Consider the following 20,600-nt stretch of genomic DNA (forward strand, 5'->3'; position numbering starts at 1 on the left):
AAACTTGTCTCTATGTGATGAATCAAGATCTATGTTTTAAAATCCCTCGAAAAGTTTTTAAAACTAGCACGTTTCCCAACAGTGATATCAGAGCATGGTTTGATTCAATACTAGAGATCATGTTTTTATGAAATTCATCATCGTGGATCCAAATTATATATATGTATTGATGTATGATTTAATATATTGATACATGATGATGTATGTATAATTGTGAATGGATGATGATCTGTGTTTGGGTCATGGATGAAGCTTATAGGTTTATTGAATGTAATTTTATCTTTGGATGACTGTAATTAATGCTTTGATTTAGCCGTATGACAGTTTAATGATGTAATTTAATTTTTTTTCATTGTATTTCAAATTGTAAATATTTTTAAAGCCATGTAATATTCATCAAAGGATGCTATGAAGCTTCAAGAGGGTCCGAAAGGGTTAAATTATACTTCAGTAATTTTCTAGAATTTTTTTGAATTTTTTTGGAATTTTTCTGGAATTTTTTTAGGCTTAATTTAATTTTCTGGGAATTTTTCTGATTTTTCTGGAATTTTTCTGCGATTTTCCGGCGACCGGAGTATGGCCGGCGACAAGGGACAGCTCCGGAAGGTGGACGGATGATCCGGTGTGGTGCGGTATACATGAGCGCGCATCAGCAACCGTCGGATCAAAGTTTAGCGAGGCAAAGATCCAGTGGAGCGCGGCTGGAAGTTGCCCCATGCACCACCAGTAGCAAGGCGCGTGCATGACATGCACCGGAACCACATCTGCGCGCATGGCGCGTTCCAGCGCGTGGAACGCGCTAGCAATTCGCACACGCGCGTGCCCTCGCGTAGGAGCGCGTGGCACGTGCTTCAGCATTCTCCCAACGCGTGCAAGCGCGTGGCACGCGCTGGAGACCTCTAGAGACACGTCCAGGAGCGTGAAGAAGTTGGAAGGCATGTGGTAAGCGCGTGTTGGCGCGTGTAAGACCATTCAAGCGCATTCGGACCGCCGTTTTGCTTCTCCTGGTGCGTACTAGCCTTATGTGGGTGTTTGCAAGCCGATGGATGATCTTCCCGCAATACTTAAGAGTAATTAAATGTTAAAAGCTGATTCCATTGGCCATTTTATTTGCTTTATCTGTCATTTATTTATTTATGCAATGTATGAAATGCATGGAATATATAATTGTTAATTAATTATTAATCATGTATTGGATCCATGATATTTAATTAAATGACTTGATTTATATTAATTAAATTATGAAAATGAATTGGATTTGATTACTAATTAATTAGAGGGCACTTATTGGGAAACGAAAATTTATTTTTGTAAATTATTTTTAAAGTGTGCCTCAAATTAAATATTAGTGAATCATTTAAGTCCAATATTTTCTAAATTTAATTGAATTAAAATTAAGACATTTTGCATGCATTATATCATGTAAATAAATAAATTCAAAACCTTAATTATGAATGATTAAAAATTGAGTGGGAGCGGGGATTTTTATACATTACCCCATGGCCTTCGTTATTAAAACCATTGTAATTAGATCTTCAAAAATAAGACCCCACCCATGATTTGAAGAGTCTTAATATTACAAGAATGGTTGTCTCATGAAAATAATAATATTAAATTTTTATTGTAATTAGATCTTTAAAAATAAGGCCCTACGCATGATTTAAAGAGTCTAGATTATAATGACAAGATCTTTAATGTTTTATTTTTTATTAGAGCATTAATAATGTTATACACTCAATCTAAAATCAATAGTGTTAGCTCCCCAACGGAGTGGTCTACACTAGGTGATTTTAGAAAGGTTAAACATAATCGAGAATCATTTCATATAGATAGATAAGGCATTGTCTTAAGAGATATGGAGATTATGGGATTTGCCCGCCAATAGCAATAATGAACTTCGCCAACCGAATAAGTTATTGGTGTATTGGTTATCCGATTTTTCATGCAGTGGTTAAGGGACCCACATACTATTTTAATGGAAGTGCTCACCTAATAGTAGATGAATCTCAACAATAGTAATAATGAACTCCTCCAACAGGATAAGTTATTGACATATTGATTGGTTGATTTATTATGCTACAGAGTTGAGGGACCCGTATTAATTAAAAGGGATTGTTCACCAATAATGATAATGATCTCTTGTTCAATTGAGATTTATTATATTATGTGGTTAACAAACTCATTTTAATTTTAAATATGCATGACAGTATTAATAATTCACCTTGCATATTGTATGAATGCATTTATATTCAGATGAATTATGTATAATCCAGTTTATCTGCTTGCTTACATATTCAATGTAACTGAACCTCATTTATAATGACTGGAAAAAGAATTTAGATATTTTATTCACAACGTAAGGGTACAAAATATATTGAATACTCCTATACCTAATTCCTTTACTTTAAGATACTTAATGAGATGTTTTGGTGAGATTAGATAGAGCATATGCCTAAGTACTGTGTCAAATTTAAATATCATCAAGATAGCCTGAGGAACTCCAGTTTTGATATCGGATTTTGAAAATTGATTGTTTATTATTTAAAAATTGAACTAGAGTTCAATAGGGCTGACTTGAATGGTAAGTTTCAAATTGACATGATTATTGCCTTGTTACCAAACTGGTTCGGTTTTTAGAGTGAACTAAATAAGGAATCAGTTTGAGTTCACACTCGCTGATATTCTTATAGAATTGGTAACAGATGAAGGGATAATCAAGAGTATGGGCGTTCCTATCAATCTAACCTAGTCTATACCATCTTCTTCTAGGCCTAAGTGGACAGGCAAAGCAAAGAAGAAGGATGATCATAGGACTAGGCTAGCACAAAATATGGGTATCCAAAAGGTTAAAGGGAATAAGGCAGTGTATATTGAGGGCAAATTAAATTGTTTCTTTTGCTGCTAACGAAGACACTAAAGGATGAACTGTCTAAGCAATGACGTGGTATAGGAAAATATATATTTAATCATTGAGCCATGTTATGTGGTTGTATCTATTAATTCCTGATGGATAGATTCTGGAGCCACTAAACATCTTGCAATTCGTTGCAAGGATTTTAGGAATCCAGAAGCCTCGATGATATGGAATATATTTGTACTTGACCTGATGTCAAGGTTGTAGCTAAGTCAATGGGAGTATTACATCTGAAATTAGAGAGTATGAGGATATTAGTATTAGAGAACTATCTTTATGCATAGAAGTTAGACGCTATCTAATTCTTGTTTCACTTGTGCTTTATAAAAACTGTGTTGTTATTCTGTAAAACTGGTTTTATAAAATTAAATAGATATGCGATTGTTTCTGGTGCATTGAAAGATGGTTAATATACTATAATCACAAACTCTTAAGATTTGCAGGATGTAGAAACTAATGTTGCATCTTTTAGATTGAATGTTAAGAGAAAAATTGTTATTCTTGACTCATTGTATTTTTAGTGTATATTTTTGGGTTGTAATCAGTCAAAATGAGATTCAAAGATTGGTCAAAGAAGGTTAATTACCTAGTGAGGCAGAGGAGTCTAAACGAAACTTGTGAACCCTATTTTGAAGGATAGATAACTCTAAGGGCTTAATCAGCCAAATGAAATAGACATAAAGGACAATTGGAGTCGGCACACACTGACATGTGTGGTCTTATTGTAATACCCCTAATTTTTGAAAGGATAGTCTCGGTTAATTTGTTTAATTGTTTTCTGTTTATTAATTATTTTTGGTTCATTATTCATTATTTTTGGTTCATTAATTGTTTTGAATTGTGTTTTAATTGACTTTTTAATGATTTGATTTAGTTGACTTATTTGTGTTATTTAAGTTAATTGTTTTAATTATTTATTTGGCTTTAAATTCTCTGTAAATTGTATGTTATTTTCTGTTTTACGGTTAACTTGAATTTTTATTTGTTTCTTTAATTGAATTAGTAGTTAACTTGGAATTTTTATTGTTGACTTAGTAATTACATGTTTTAATTTGTGACTAGGTATAAAAGTGTGGTTAGGGTTTTAGTTCTGTTTAGGTTTAGGTTTATTTAAGGAGCCGACAAGGTTTATAACCTAGGTTGAGTTTATGGGCCTCGTTTCAGACGGTAGGTATAATTGGACTTAGGGTTTTGGTTGCCTATAAATACATAAGAAAAGTCTGCTTAGGGAACAAAATAATACAACCAAAACACGTCTGTGGAATTAGAAACGAGGAACGGAGGAAGTTGCAGTAGGAGTCGCCGGAGATTGTAGAAGACAACGTAGAGATTTTAACAAAATCTCAAAAGGCAAGTTCTAACCTTACTCTCTCCCTTATACTCGTGTTCTTTGCATACTCAATGGTTCCAGGATGAATTACATGTTTAAAAAATAAAAGACGTTGTCTGTGTCATGTCTAGAGTGTAACTGAAACTGATTTTGGTTTAAAACTTGTAAACTGTTAAACTTTGAACTGTCTTATTTAATTTTTGGTCTAATCCATATTAGTAGCATAATAAGGACTGAGTTAAGGACTGGAATCTTCTAGGATTAATTGAAACTCTCTGAAACCTTCTACTGTGAAGTGTCGGAGGCGTAAACGGCGACCGGAGAGGAGAACACGAAGAAGAGGAGGGAGAGAGCCGGCTCCTATTGGATTAGAGCCGGCTCCCCTTGGACTGGAGGCGGCTCCAATGGTCTAGGAGCCGGCTCCAGGGCCATTGGAGGCGGCTCCAATATTCTGGAGCCGGCTCCAGGTTGTTTATGCGTGAGTTTTGGTTCTGTGGGTTGTTTTTCCAAATTTTTTCAGTGATTAGGCTTCCTACTGATTGTTTTAATGTGTTTATTGGTGAATGAATACTGTAATGGGTGATTTAGGAGTGGTCTAGGGTAATCATAAATATGCAAAGACCAGATTATATAAAATTGGACACAAAGCGTTAACCATTAGGATTACATGGAGTTAATTACGAAGGTCTGGTAGACTGTGTAGATTTGGAGTTTCTAATTTCTTAATTATATTAGAAATTTTCTGTGAGAGCTTGTCCACTCGAATTATATGTTCATGACAATAGAAACTATGCTAAAAATTTATATTTCACTGATAATTAGTTGATAATTAAATTTAACGGTTGGTGCGGCAAGTTGTTGGACAGGAAACTATAAGTATAATAGATTACTTATATTTATTCTGCATGCTATGGATGTGAGTGGGAAAATATCTATTTAGGCTCTGTTAATTCTATGGAAACTGGGAATAGGTTATCATTATAAAGAAAGCCCTGTATGATCAAATTATGGGTTCTGAATTGGCTTACTTAAGCATGTTTGTTAATCTGTTCTAACATGTTTAGTTTGGACTGTTGGTATTGACATTTATATGGTCATTATTTTGTCAACTGTGCATGTAAATAAGCATGTTGATTATCTACTTTAATATGCATAGTAAGGAGTAGTTGACATTGATATTTATATTTTCAATGTGAATCAATTATTGGTATTTTTAAGAATGGTTGCTAATGCATTCTATTATGTTTAGTATGGAATTGTTGATATTGTTGTTATAATTATCGATGCTTTATCAACTATTGGACGGATTGGATTGTATGTACCGGTATGGGACGGTGACATACTGGGTTGGATTAGCTCACATTGCTAAGTCCTACCTATTTTGGAGTAAGGGCACGGGTTATAAACTACAATCCTCCTTATATATATAAGTCGGTACGGTTGACTACGCCGAGTGACTTACTGGATTTCTGGTGGATGGATGGAAACGGAGTTTAGATATATTTTTATGTTACCGTGTCATGAGCTTGAGTCTCAGGGTCGACGGTTAGGGTGCGTATATGCAGTTGGATGTGTAGCTGACTGTGAAGGTTGAGGTATACCCTGTTTAGGTTTAGGTACTCATACCCACTCAGGTGCGTATTGTGTGATGCCTTCTATCCAGGTTGAGACCCCCTTCATGGCCTAGCGAGAGTCCAGTAGTGTGGATATATTTATGTACGGATTATTAGTTATTGTTGAACTATTTAGTATGTACATGCGTATCGAGTCTCTGCTTGGATTGTAGTAGGTTAGAACTTGTTCGTGGGCCTGACCCACTCCTATTTTTCAGGTGTACGTCAGTTCCAGGCTTGAGGTTGTTCGTGCAGAGCAGAGACGATCTTCCATTCTACCGAAGATGTAGGGTTTCTTTCCAGATCTTGGATTTGGGTTTTATCTTTTATTTTACTTTCATTTAGTGTGAGACTTTTATTAGGGGTCCACTAGAGATGGATTCCCGAGTTGTTCAAATTATGGATATTTGGTTTATCAAATTTAAGTATTTAATTATTTAAGGATTATCTTTTAGTTTCTTTTCAGCTTTAAACTTTCATTTCTTAATTCATTTTGTATTCTGTGTTCGCTATAAAATATTAATTGTTTGATACTCCCTCGGGTTTGGGCCTGGGCCTGATCAACCCGTGTCTCGGATCCGAGGGGTATCACAGTTGGTATCAGAGCACTCCAGGTTCAAGTGTCTCTAGGATGTTTTCGTATTAAGTCTTCCGCGTAGCGTTCTCTTGAATAGAGCTTAAGTTAGGATTCATTGTATTCCTTATGGTTCGTATAGAAATAGTACTGATGTCTGTCTTTTCGTGTTAACAGATGGTTAACGCTAGAAATGGACAGAACATGCAAGGAACTAGGAAGGAAAGGAGAGCGGCACGTAGGCAACAATATCTCCTACAGCGTCAGCAAATGGAAGAAGAGCAGCAAATGCCAGGGTTTCAGGAGGAGCAGGAGGAAGTTCAACAGACTCAGGGTCGGGACAGAGATCCAGAGATTCCTCCTCACCTCAATGACCTCGTTGCTCGGGCTATAGAGGCTGGGGTAACAGCTGCACTCCGAAACCAACCACAGGTTCAGCAGGCACATGTACCAGCACCAGTGGTTCAGACGGATTCTTGGGGAAAGGCTAGGGGCGCTTTCACAAAGGGGAGTCCACCTGTGTTCTCAGGCTCAACCGATGCGAGAGCAGCTCACCAGTGGAAACAGGACATTGAGCGTCATCTTCGTTTGGTTCAATGCACGGAGGTTCAGAAGCAGATGCTTGCTACTTTCAAGTTAGTTGGGGATGCACTACAGTGGTGGGAGTCAGTTACCACCCCAGAGGAGAGGATGACATTGTCTTATGATGAGTTCAGTGCTCGCTTTGATGAGAAATATTTTCCCTATGCAGTCAGGGCAGCTATGAAGACCGAGTTTCTAAGTCTGCAGCAGGGAAACATGACAGTGGCGGAGTATGAGCAGCAGTTCACACGCTTGTCTCTTTTTGCACCGGAGGAGGTGGATACAGAGGAAAAGAAGCGCAACAGTTTTGTCAAAGGACTGATGTGGTCTATCAAGAGAGCTATTACAGGTAGTCCAGCCTATACTACCTATGCTCAGGTGGTAGACGCTGCTCTACAACAGTATCAGTTGACTGTGGACATCAGACAGGCTCGTGGTGAGAAGCGGGGAGATAAAGACTCTACTAATCAGTCAGCTGAAAAGGGGAATGGCAATGGTCACCGGCAGAATGACAAAGGCAAGTTTCAAGGGCAACAGCCTTGGAAGAAGCACAAGGGTGGTTCAGATGCTCATCGGAATGGGGCACCTATTCAGAGGCAACAGAATGGGGGACCACAGGCAGGACAGGGTCAGCCACAGGCTAACCGACAGAGGAGGCCATTTGGTACTTTCCAGGGTAGTTGTTATACTTGTGGAGAGTATGGTCATACCACCAGGCAGTGTCCTAAAGCAGGACAGGGACAGGGACATGGACAGTATGTGCAGCAGGGACAGAGGGGGCCAGTGCCTCTACCAGCTCCACAGGTTCCACGGATTCAGGGACAGACACATCTGGCTTTACCGGCACCGCCGCAGACTCAGGGACAGGCGCCACAGCAGTTGCATTATGGCAGGGTGTATAACCCCAAGCCACAGGATGTTCAGGCACCTCAGACTATTGAGGGTAAGTTTCCTATTCATGGTTTATATGGACGTGTTTTATTTGATACGGGTGCTACACACTCATTTGTAGCTAGGACTTTTGTTGCTTTATCTGGGATGAGGACGAGGGTATGCACTAGACCTCAGGGTATTTCTACACCATTGGGTGATACAGCTATTATACATGAGAGTGATGGGCCTGTGACACTAGATATTGGCAGACTCAGATTTCTAGCCAATCTATTGGTCTTGGACATGCACACTTATGACGTGATACTTGGGATGGATTGGTTGTCTCACTACCATGCCCAAGTTGATTGTTTTGATAGATCTATTATTTTTACCATACCTGGTCAGGATATGTACGTAGTAGTTATGCCACGTTCTAAAGGAGGCGGTAGCACCTATTTGTTCCATGTGGAGGAGGAAAATAAGGAGGGGATTACTGTGTCATCGGATAACATACCAATTGTACAGGATTTCCCGGATGTATTTCAGGAGATTCCAGGGTTGCCACCTAGTCGCGAGATCGATTTTGTGATAGACCTAGCTCCAGGCACTGCGCCTATTGCTAGGGCACCCTATAGGATGGCACCGGTGGAGATGAGAGAGCTGAGGGATCAGATTCAGCAGTTACTCAGCCAGGGTTTTATTCGTAGGAGTACATCACCTTGGGGAGCACCAGTTCTGTTTGTGAAAAAGAATGATGGTTCGCTTCGTCTGTGTATAGATTACAGGGAGTTGAATAAGGTTACGATTCGTAACAAGTATCCTTTGCCCAGGATTGATGACTTGTTTGATCAGTTAAGGGGAGCCACATACTTCTCCAAGATTGATCTGCGTTCTGGGTATCATCAGCTGAGGGTTAGGGAGCAGGATGTTCCTAAGACAGCGTTTCTCACGAGATATGGTTCTTATGAGTTTCGTGTTATGCCGTTTGGGACGACTAATGCACCTGCAGTGTTCATGGATTTAATGAATAGAGTCTTCCGGGCTTATTTGGATCAATTTGTTATTGTCTTTATTGATGACATCTTGATCTATTCTCGGTCGGAGGACGATCATGCTAGACATCTTCGCATAGTCTTGCAGACGCTTCGTGAACACCAGTTGTATGCTAAGTTCGAGAAGTGTGAATTTTGGCAGCGGGAGGTGAAATTTCTGGGTCACGTGGTGTCAGAAAAGGGGATCGCAGTGGATCCGGCCAAGGTTTCGGCGGTGGTTGAGTGGGGACAGCCTACATCACCTACAGAGATTCGGAGTTTTCTCGGTCTGGCAGGATATTACAGGAGATTCATCCAGGGGTTCTCCAAGATAGCAGGACCACTCACTCATCTGACCAAGAAGGGTGTACAGTTCGTGTGGGATGAACACTGTCAGCGGGCTTTTGATGAGCTGAAAAGGAAGTTGACTTCTGCACCGGTTCTGGCTACTCCGTAAAGCGGGATAGAGTATCTTGTTTACACGGATGCATCGTTGCAGGGTCTTGGATGTGTATTGATGCAGGAGGAGCGACCGATTTCTTATGGATCTCGGAAACTTAAGCCTCATGAGCTTAATTATCCGACACATGATTTGGAATTGGCAGCAGTGGTCTTTGCCTTGCGTATTTGGGGGCATTATCTGTTGGGTGAGTCTTTCAGATTATTCAGTGATCACAAGAGTCTGCAGTACTTGTTCACTCAGCGGGAGCTGAATATGAGACAGCGCAGATGGTTGGAGTTTGTAAAAGACTATCATTTCTCTATACAGTACCATCCAGGGAAAGCGAATATGGTGGCGGATGCACTCAGTCGCCGACCCGTTGGTAGTCTTTCTGCTCTATTCACTACTGAGTGGAATGCTTTGAAGAATGTAGATGAGTTGTCAGATGCTTTTATGGCTTGCATGGTGGTTACACCTTCCATCATTCGCAAGGTTTTACAAGCACAACTCACTGATCCGCAATGTGTCGACAAGGTCACAGAGATAGCTTCCGGAGAGGTTCCATTCTACCATGTTGGGGCTGATGGAGGTTTAAGGTACAAGGGACGGTTAGTGGTACCTTCTGCTGATAATTTGAGGAAGGATGTGATGACTGAGACTCATCACTCTGAGTTCTCTATTCATCCAGGAGGCGATAAGATGTATCAAGATATGAAGCGGCAATTTTGGTGGGCAGGTATGAAGAGGGACATTGCTCTTTTTGTTTCTCAGTGCAGTACTTGTCAGATGGTTAAGATTGATCATCAGAGGCCGCCAGGAGCTTTACAGTCACTACCAGTTCCGGAGTGGAAATGGGAGAGCATATCTATGGATTTTGTGGAAGGGTTGCCAAATTCTTTCAAGGGGCATAATTCCATATGGGTCATTGTGGATAGGTTGACCAAGTCAGCTCATTTCTTGCCTATTTGCACTGACTACACTTCGGAGCAGTTGGCGAGGCTTTACATTTCAGAGATTGTGAAGCTACATGGCATTCCATTGTCTATTATATCGGACAGGGATTCGAGCTTTGTATCTGGATTTTGGAAGAGTTTTCAGCAGGCTTTAGGTACGGAGTTACACCTTAGTACTGCTTACCATCCTCAGACTGACGGACAGACTGAGAGGGTGAATCAGATTATGGAAGATATGCTTCGGTCGTGTGTTCTGGATTTCAAGGGCCACTGGGAGGAATATGTGCCACTTGTGGAGTTTGCTTATAACAATAGTTTCCAGAAGACTATTGGGATGGCACCTTTTGAGGCGTTATACGGTCGACCGTGTCGATCACCTGTTTGTTGGATGGAGGTTGGAGAGAATCGATTCTTAGGTCCTGAGTTCATCAAGGATACCTCTGAAAAGATTGCTCTTATTCGAGATCGCATGCGTACTGCCCAAAGTAGGCAGAAGAGCTATGCTGATCGTCGCACTCGTGCTTTGGAGTTTCAGGTTGGGGATCAGGTTCTTCTTAAAGTATCTCCTATGAAGGGTGTTATGCGTTTTGGGAAGAAAGGGAAGTTGTCTCCACGGTTTGTCGGTCCATTCATGATTACGGATCGCGTTGGAGCTGTCGCTTATCGGTTGGCACTTCCGGATACTTTGGATCGCGTTCACAACGTGTTTCATGTTTCCATGTTGCGAAAATTTCTGCGAGATGAGGATCGATATCAGCATATCGATGTTGGGGAAATTGAGTTGCAACCGGATGCAACTTATTTAGAGCCACCGTGTCGTATTGTCGACCGACGAGATCAGATTCTTCGTAATAAGGTTATTCCTTTGGTTCGTGTTCAGTGGAGTCATCACAATGAGGCTGAGTCTACTTGGGAACGGGAAGATGTCATTCGCTCGCAGTTTCCTGATATTTTGGAAGAAGGTAAGAGCGAATTCCGAGGACGGAATTCCTTTTGTTAGGGGGGAAGAATGTAATACCCCTAATTTTTGAAAGGATAGTCTCGGTTAATTTGTTTAATTGTTTTCTGTTTATTAATTATTTTTGGTTCATTATTCATTATTTTTGGTTCATTAATTGTTTTGAATTGTGTTTTAATTGACTTTTTAATGATTTGATTTAGTTGACTTATTTGTGTTATTTAAGTTAATTGTTTTAATTATTTATTTGGCTTTAAATTCTCTGTAAATTGTATGTTATTTTCTGTTTTACGGTTAACTTGAATTTTTATTTGTTTCTTTAATTGAATTAGTAGTTAACTTGGAATTTTTATTGTTGATTTAGTAATTACATGTTTTAATTTGTGACTAGGTATAAAAGTGTGGTTAGGGTTTTAGTTCTGTTTAGGTTTAGGTTTATTTAAGGAGCCGACAAGGTTTATAACCTAGGTTGAGTTTATGGGCCTCGTTTCAGACGGTAGGTATAATTGGACTTAGGGTTTTGGTTGCCTATAAATACATAAGAAAAGTCTGCTTAGGGAACAAAATAATACAACCAAAACACGTCTGTGGAATTAGAAACGAGGAACGGAGGAAGTTGCAGTAGGAGTCGCCGGAGATTGTAGAAGACAACGTAGAGATTTTAACAAAATCTCAAAAGGCAAGTTCTAACCTTACTCTCTCCCTTATACTCGTGTTCTTTGCATACTCAATGGTTCCAGGATGAATTACATGTTTAAAAAATAAAAGACGTTGTCTGTGTCATGTCTAGAGTGTAACTGAAACTGATTTTGGTTTAAAACTTGTAAACTGTTAAACTTTGAACTGTCTTATTTAATTTTTGGTCTAATCCATATTAGTAGCATAATAAGGACTGAGTTAAGGACTGGAATCTTCTAGGATTAATTGAAACTCTCTGAAACCTTCTACTGTGAAGTGTCGGAGGCGTAAACGGCGACCGGAGAGGAGAACACGAAGAAGAGGAGGGAGAGAGCCGGCTCCTATTGGATTAGAGCCGGCTCCCCTTGGACTGGAGGCGGCTCCAATGGTCTAGGAGCCGGCTCCAGGGCCATTGGAGGCGGCTCCAATATTCTGGAGCCGGCTCCAGGTTGTTTATGCGTGAGTTTTGGTTCTGTGGGTTGTTTTTCCAAATTTTTTCAGTGATTAGGCTTCCTACTGATTGTTTTAATGTGTTTATTGGTGAATGAATACTGTAATGGGTGATTTAGGAGTGGTCTAGGGTAATCATAAATATGCAAAGACCAGATTATATAAAATTGGACACAAAGCGTTAACCATTAGGATTACATGGAGTTAATTACGAAGGTCTGGTAGACTGTGTAGATTTGGAGTTTCTAATTTCTTAATTATATTAGAAATTTTCTGTGAGAGCTTGTCCACTCGAATTATATGTTCATGACAATAGAAACTATGCTAAAAATTTATATTTCACTGATAATTAGTTGATAATTAAATTTAACGGTTGGTGCGGCAAGTTGTTGGACAGGAAACTATAAGTATAATAGATTACTTATATTTATTCTGCATGCTATGGATGTGAGTGGGAAAATATCTATTTAGGCTCTGTTAATTCTATGGAAACTGGGAATAGGTTATCATTATAAAGAAAGCCCTGTATGATCAAATTATGGGTTCTGAATTGGCTTACTTAAGCATGTTTGTTAATCTGTTCTAACATGTTTAGTTTGGACTGTTGGTATTGACATTTATATGGTCATTATTTTGTCAACTGTGCATGTAAATAAGCATGTTGATTATCTACTTTAATATGCATAGTAAGGAGTAGTTGACATTGATATTTATATTTTCAATGTGAATCAATTATTGGTATTTTTAAGAATGGTTGCTAATGCATTCTATTATGTTTAGTATGGAATTGTTGATATTGTTGTTATAATTATCGATGCTTTATCAACTATTGGACGGATTGGATTGTATGTACCGGTATGGGACGGTGACATACTGGGTTGGATTAGCTCACATTGCTAAGTCCTACCTATTTTGGAGTAAGGGCACGGGTTATAAACTACAATCCTCCTTATATATATAAGTCGGTACGGTTGACTACGCCGAGTGACTTACTGGATTTCTGGTGGATGGATAGAAACGGAGTTTAGATATATTTTTATGTTACCGTGTCATGAGCTTGAGTCTCAGGGTCGACGGTTAGGGTGCGTATATGCAGTTGGATGTGTAGCTGACTGTGAAGGTTGAGGTATACCCTGTTTAGGTTTAGGTACTCATACCCACTCAGGTGCGTATTGTGTGATGCCTTCTATCCAGGTTGAGACCCCCTTCATGGCCTAGCGAGAGTCCAGTAGTGTGGATATATTTATGTACGGATTATTAGTTATTGTTGAACTATTTAGTATGTACATGTGTATCGAGTCTCTGCTTGGATTGTAGTAGGTTAGAACTTGTTCGTGGGCCTGACCCACTCCTATTTTTCAGGTGTACGTCAGTTCCAGGCTTGAGCTTGTTCGTGCAGAGCAGAGACGATCTTCCATTCTACCGAAGATGTAGGGTTTCTTTCCAGATCTTGGATTTGGGTTTTATCTTTTATTTTACTTTCATTTAGTGTGAGACTTTTATTAGGGGTCCACTAGAGATGGATTCCCGAGTTGTTCAAATTATGGATATTTGGTTTATCAAATTTAAGTATTTAATTATTTAAGGATTATCTTTTAGTTTCTTTTCAGCTTTAAACTTTCATTTCTTAATTCATTTTGTATTCTGTGTTCGCTATAAAATATTAATTGTTTGATACTCCCTCGGGTTTGGGCCTGGGCCTGATGAACCCGTGTCTCGGATCCGAGGGGTATCACACTTATGAACATCCAAGCAAGATTACTCACGTTTTGGATAAATTTATCTGATGCGACACAAGTCTTAAATTTTTGGTATATTCCGAAAGTGTCAAGACTTACGTGGAGCACAGATTAGGTAAACTTATCAAAACACTTTGATCTGATCGTGGATATGAGTATTTCTTGGGATAGTGCAAAGACTATATAGTCAATGAGGGTATTGTGTACCAGTTTTCCGCAATTGATGCTCAATGGGTTGAGGTGTCAAATAGGAAAAACAGAATTTCTGCTTAACATGGTTAGATCTATGAACAGTTATGCTACATTATCTCTTTCATTTAAGAGTTTAACGTTAATGATGTCGATGCGTATTATGAACTGCATTCCATCTTAGTCTGTCTCAAGGATACCATTGAGCTGTGTTTTTTGACTAAATATTAGTTTGAATCACATGCACATATGGGGTAGTCTTGCACGTGTGCGCTTGATATGGACAAGTAAGTTGGAAGCAGATCATAGGCATGCTAGATTTGATAGCTACTCTAAAGTCACTATGATGGATTATTTTATGATCTCAAAGATAAAAGTTGATTGTTTTCACTCACTGTTTATTTATAGGAGAATCATATTATAAATCACATACCTAGTAGCATAGTGTTAGAGAATATGGTAAGAGTACCAGATGTACCACATATGAATACACTTAGTATAGAGATTTAGAATTATAGATGAATTCCCTATTGATGCGTCAGCATCATCTAGTACACAGATTCCTTCATCGGTACATTGATGTAGTGGGAGGATAATTATCCAATCCGACAGAATCATGTTTTTAGGTGAGACCATTATGGACATCCCTGTTAAACATGAGTTGGACCCAGTAAGCTACAAGGAAGCGTGAACCGATATGGATACAGATCGTTTTGGCGAGTTACTATGAAATCAGAGTTAGAATCTATGTATTCTAATAAATTCTGGAATCTTGTAGAACTTTCTAGTAGGGTGATACCTATGGAAGGCAAGTTAATCTATAAAAAGACACCAAAAGATTTCTTAGTGAATAAATCATGAGTGTACAAGGGAATGTCATTATTTTTCTGATTCTATATATATTGATGACATCCTACTCATTTAGGATGATGTGGAAATTTTGTCATCAATAAATAGGTAGTTGTTCAATTACTTTGAAATGAAGGATCTTCAAGATGTAAGCTATATTCCGAGGATCAAGCTTTTGCAAGATCAGGTTAAAAGGAAAATAGACTTATCTTAATAACCCTACATTGATAAAGTTTTGACCAGGTTTGGTATGCATAACTCAAAGAATGAGTTCTTGCTTTATTGATATGGATTGCTCTCTCTAGTAAGTAGTTTTTCCAAGACTAGCAGAGGAGATTGAGCAAATGAGACTGGAACTATATGCTTTGGCATATGGAAGTCTCATATATGCCATGGTCTATACCAAATAGGACATCCGCTACATAGTAAGGATAGTTAAAAGATATCAATCCAATTCTGGACTTGATAACTAGTCTGTTGTGAAAAATATCATTAAGTACCTAAAGAGGACCAAGGATATCATATTCATTTATGAATGTGATGATATGGTCCTAGTCAGGTATGCTAGTTCTGATTTTCAATCAGAAGTAGATACTATGAGGTTCATAACTTAGTGTATGTTCACTTAATGGAAGGGAAATCAGTTGGTAGATTGTTAAGCAGATTTCAACTGCTGACTCAAACCTGCAGGTGGAATATATTGCAGCCTTAAAGGCGGCAAAGGAAGCCTATTGGTTTGATCTCACTGATTTAGAGGTTGTGGAGTATACTAACCTGCCTATTGAGCTATGTTGTGACAATAATGCAGAAGTAATCGAAACCAATGACCCAAGGTTCCATAAAGGAACAAGGTACACTGAGAGGAAAGTATCATGTCCTACATGATATTGTTCGGCAAGAATATGTACTCATGGCTATGACATTGCATTGGAGCACAACTTTGTTGATCCATTTACAAAGGTGTCATCGATCAATAGTTTTGATCAACACCTGGATAATATTGGAGTTAGATGCAATTTGAATTAGCTATGAGGGCAAGTGGGAGCTGTTGGGATTTATATGCCCTGGCATAGCAAATTCCTATTTGGATTAAAGTGACATATATTCCTGACATATCTGAAATATTTATAATTTATATAATTGTATTGTGATTCGATTCATTATAGAATTGATAGTGTCCTCTTGATTACAAGAAATATTTATATATGTATGAGATGGCGATCAATACATTAATATAAATAGTAATCATAAATTGTTCATAGTCGGTAATTATGGATGGAATCATAATTAATTAAGACTTTGACTGAATCCGCTTTAGGTTGAGATATATTGCGAGAGCCGTCGTATGCAATTGCTCCCTATTACCGTCATGGCATTTGACTCTTAAGTATGAAAAAAGTATAGACTTTTTTGTTAATTAATAATTACTTTGATTTGTTCGGCGGATTTTTCAGGATCCTTAGACTGACACTTTGGGTAGTTATGTAATTAATAGTTAGAGCGTTATATTTTCAATATTTGCATCATTGGTACTTGTATTTATTTTGTATTGATTATGGTTGATCACAAAGTAAATTCGAAGGTCTTTGTATGTTTTTAGACAAAATGATTTATTATATATTTATTTATTTAAATTATTATTTTTTGTCAAACAAATGTTTTATTGTGATCAAGCCAGAAATAATCAAAGGTACCAAAATAAATATATTAATTAAGTAGTCGGATTGATGGCATTATTTATCCGATAACTAATTATGCATAGAGGGGTCAAAGTGCAACATTGACTTACAGATTATTTATTATTTAATTGGAGTTCAATTAATTTCTTTTAGTGGAGTATAAATTAATTTATGAATTAATTTAATTGGGTCCATGGACCGGGCTAATTATTAATTCATTATAGCCAATAAAAATAATAAGCCCAAAGGATTCTCACTCATAGCCCAACTTGATATTGGAATCATATTAGATTTGAGATATGTGAATTAGAGATTGAGAAGGATTTATAGTTTCCTTTTCCTTATCTTTATGTTGCCTATATATATACATGGTCTATGTATATTTTAGGGGTGATTTTTATAAGAAGGAAAAAGGAATAAATTTTCTCTCTTTAGAAAATTAAGGTTAGTGTTCTCATCTAATGGAGGCTCCCACAAGCCTAGTTTTCCAAGGTCATTCATGGAGGCTTATGAGTGATTCCTAAAGGCAAGACCATTACCAAGAAGATGGAGATCTATGGAAAAGGTGTCTAGCAAAAGGGATCTACAATAAGTGAGAATATTCACTTTAGAAGAGAGATCTAAGGTTTACTCAAACCTTGATGTAAGTATTCAATCTTTTAATTGAATGATACATCATGTTTTATTTTTGCATAAAACTTGTCTCTATGTGATGAATCAAGATCTATGTTTTAAAATCACTCGAAAAGTTTTTAAAACTAGCACGTTTCCCAACAGGGTGTACCGATGATGAGATGTGCAGAAGGGGTCTGAAGATAGTAGAAGCCGCCATGTGCACTACCCAGTCCAATCATCTTCTTCTCAGACAGGTCCTAGAAAACACATCGATCATGGAAAAATGTTACTGAATATGGGTGAGTTTTTGTGAGCTAACTGACAAATAAAAGATTAAACTGAAATAAAGGTATATGGAAAACATGCTCAAGTTGGAAGGCTGGAGAAAATTTTACAGTTCCAATATGGGTGACTTGTGCATGTGAACCATCGGGTAATTGAACATGAGTGGAGCAAAGTGAATATGATGAGAAAGATGCCAAAGAGGAGCGCATGTGATTGGAGGCTCCAGTGTCAATAATCCAAGCAGAGTTTAATGCGGCGAGTGCTATACCTGCTGAGTTTGCTTGGGGATTAATGCTACCTGAAGAAAGCATGGCAAGAATTTCGTGGTATTGCTCCTGTGTGAAGAGTGGCGGAGAGACCAGTGCCTGTTCATCAGATTGGTGAGGTCTTGAAGGAGATGGCCTTGAAAAATTCCTGGTTTCGAGGATGGTTCCGTGATCTATCAGCAGGAAAACCATGAAGCTTATAGCATACATCTCTGGTGTGACTGTTGTAGCCACAATAATCACTGTGCAAATTTGATTTTCCATTGCGACGATTGTCCCTTACATTATTTCGTTGGCTGTTGTTCGACCAGTTGGATGAGTGTGCACTTGCATTGGCCTGATTTTTGGGAGAAATATCAACAGTATTAATGGGCGCTTGGTTGACAGAAAGTGCAGTAGCTTCTGGTGCATTGACAGAGGGGGACAAAGAGTGGATTTCTTGCTGTTTTTCTTCTTTTCGAACTAAAGCATAGATTTTTGTGGCGTCTGGGAATGGATCCATCAGCAAGACTTGGCTGCGGAGAGCCGAATATCGATCATGAAGCCCCTGGAGAAATTCCATCGCACGGTCTTGTTGTTGAGTTGCAATTCCCTTTCTATGTCCACAAGTGCAGGGTTTCACCACCGTGAGTGAGTTCAACTCATCCCATAATGCTTTCATCTTTGTGAAGTAAGCAGAAACAGAATTTTCTTCTTGTTTTAGAGATGCAATCGATTGCTTGAGTTGATAAATTTTCGGTGCATTTGTTTGAGTAAAGCGATCGCTAAGATCAAGCCATATTTCCCTGGCTCTCGGCATAGAGTACGCTTGCCCGACTTTCGCTTGCCCGACTTTCGCTATCTGTCGAATTGAGGATCCATGAACTCACTAGATCGTTGTATCTCTGCCATTGTTGCAGCTCTTTGACATCGGTTGGTGGTTTGAGGGTACCATCAACAAACCCAAACTTATTCTTTGCGCGGAGCGCCATCCTCATAGCGCAAAGCCATGTGGTGAAGTTGTCTTCCGTGAGAAGTGGAGAGACAAAAACTGTTGTAGGATTATCAGAGTGATGAACAAAGAAGGGATCATGAAGATCGTTGTCCAGGCCTTGTTCGTTGGAGTTAGGAGCTTCAGTATCTGCCATGAGAAACGGATCTTTCACCTCTCTGATACCATGTAAAAACTGAATATGGCAGGCAATAAAAGGAATGTAAAAACTGAATATGGCAAGAAATAAAAGGAATGAAAAGAATGAGAAATTGTTTGATTGGTAATTCCCTTACTACTGGAAACCAACAGATTCATTCGGTATATATAGATGTTTTATACAAGTAATATTTGACAAATATTGACAGCTAACCAAACTAACATACACGTTACAATTGCTGTAATCAAGCTTTCCAGATTTGATTTTGCTGGTCTGCCTTGATTGTCTCCAATAGAAAAGATATGGACTCAGAGAATCGAAAGATGACGTTAGAATATGTATTTGAGATTCTCTTTTGCAGACTATTTTCGATCTCCTATGTCTTGTAGTCAATTCCATGTGAGAAGAGTCGAAAGACATTAACTGCAGTCTATAGATATAGACTCTGGTACCAGGCTTGGTTGAATCTTTATGTACACTGCAAAGTCTCACAATCTCTCTATTGATTCATTCCTTATTAAGTAAGGAGTATTATTATGCCAATAGACCAAAATTATAGTATACAAATAGATACAGACATACATATGTATGAATTTTCATGTGTAGAGAGTTCTGGTACGAGACACAACCAAAATGGTTTTTCTTATTAAATCACTACATTTAATATAGATGCAGGCTCTGGTATCAGACTTGGATTCATGTTTCTGTTTCGCATTTTTTTTTTTTTTTAAGTTAACCCAAAGTGTCCAGGATAGCACAAACTCTTACGGCCCCTCAACAACCCGACTAATTCTCGAGGATCCGGAAGGACACCTCCCCACCCGGGCCGGGTAAGTCACTGTAGGGGCAACGGAGGCTAGTTACAAAGAACACCCAGCAGGACTCAAACCGCAGACTTTTGGACTTTCTAAGCTCCAAAGTCCAACGAATAAATCACTAAGTCATATCCAAAGTGAATTTTCTTGTTATAATGTTGTTAATTCAGGTTCTGTAGTATTATAAATATAAGAAATAATTACAGATATGGGCCAGTTGGCCAAACAGCCCCTTTGGGGAGAACAGGCCCAAGTTAGGACAGTAAGGGCCAGGCCCATGTCCCGCCTATCCTAGCATTTAAGCCAAAACAAATAACCATAATTAACTGTTATTAATTGCCGTTAATGGTGGTTGTTGTGCTCACCTATTTTGGGCACCTTTTTGGTTTATTTTTGTTTGATGGAGATGGGGTACTGTGTGTGTGTGTGTGTGTGTGTGAATGGTAGAATAAAAACTATGAGCCACATAGTCAATGAAGCCTTAAATTGTCTCCTTAAGTCAATGTGATCCAATTACACATAGTCAATGACGCCTTAAATTGTCTCCTTAAGTCAATGTGATCCAATTACACATAGTCAATGAAGCCTTAAATTGTCTCCTTAAGTCAATGTGATCCAATTACTAGTGAAAGCAT

The 20,600-nt window shown here is 38.5% G+C and overlaps 2 protein-coding genes and 1 long non-coding RNA gene across 3 annotated transcripts; 1 reads left to right on the top strand and 2 right to left on the bottom strand.

Moving 5' to 3' along the window:
• Nucleotides 1-7,800: 7,800 nt before the first annotated feature.
• On the top strand, nt 7,801-13,983 carry LOC132279098 (uncharacterized). Its single transcript, XR_009471218.1, has 2 exons — nt 7,801-7,956; nt 13,761-13,983. It is a non-coding gene; the product is annotated as an uncharacterized LOC132279098 (long non-coding RNA).
• A 3,629-nt stretch (nt 13,984-17,612) lies between these two features.
• On the bottom strand, nt 17,613-18,681 carry LOC132277946 (uncharacterized). Its single transcript, XM_059779784.1, has 3 exons — nt 18,264-18,681; nt 17,865-18,193; nt 17,613-17,726 (listed from the first exon to the last, which is right to left on the bottom strand). Exons 1-3 carry the CDS (start codon nt 18,679-18,681, stop codon nt 17,613-17,615), a joined length of 861 nt encoding a protein of 286 aa, XP_059635767.1.
• A 109-nt stretch (nt 18,682-18,790) lies between these two features.
• On the bottom strand, nt 18,791-20,244 carry LOC132277947 (uncharacterized). Its single transcript, XM_059779785.1, has 2 exons — nt 20,170-20,244; nt 18,791-19,186 (listed from the first exon to the last, which is right to left on the bottom strand). The coding sequence occupies exons 1-2, from the start codon at nt 20,242-20,244 to the stop codon at nt 18,791-18,793; spliced, it is 471 nt and encodes a 156-aa protein (XP_059635768.1).
• Nucleotides 20,245-20,600: the final 356 nt, after the last annotated feature.

The sequence above is a fragment of the Cornus florida genome, unplaced genomic scaffold (genome assembly GCF_030987335.1).
Source record: "Cornus florida cultivar Cherokee Brave unplaced genomic scaffold, ASM3098733v1 CherokeeBrave_3.0.0_Hap2_Chr10, whole genome shotgun sequence".
Taxonomy (NCBI): Eukaryota; Viridiplantae; Streptophyta; class Magnoliopsida; order Cornales; family Cornaceae; genus Cornus; species Cornus florida.

Excerpts from the sequence above, each read along its gene's own strand:
- LOC132277946 (XM_059779784.1), bottom strand. The coding sequence starts at position 18,681 with ATGAAAGCATTATGGGATGAGTTGAACTCACTCACGGTGGTGAAACCC. Across the intron at positions 18,194-18,263 it reads TGGAAAATCAAATTTGCACA|ATCACGGAACCATCCTCGAA; the intron begins GTGATTATTGTG and ends TCCTGCTGATAG. Across the intron at positions 17,727-17,864 it reads AAGTCACCCATATTGGAACT|GACCTGTCTGAGAAGAAGAT; the intron begins GTAAAATTTTCT and ends TGTGTTTTCTAG.
- LOC132277947 (XM_059779785.1), bottom strand. The coding sequence starts at position 20,244 with ATGGGCCTGGCCCTTACTGTCCTAACTTGGGCCTGTTCTCCCCAAAGG. Across the intron at positions 19,187-20,169 it reads TGGCCAACTGGCCCATATCT|TTTTTACATGGTATCAGAGA; the intron begins GTAATTATTTCT and ends TGCCATATTCAG.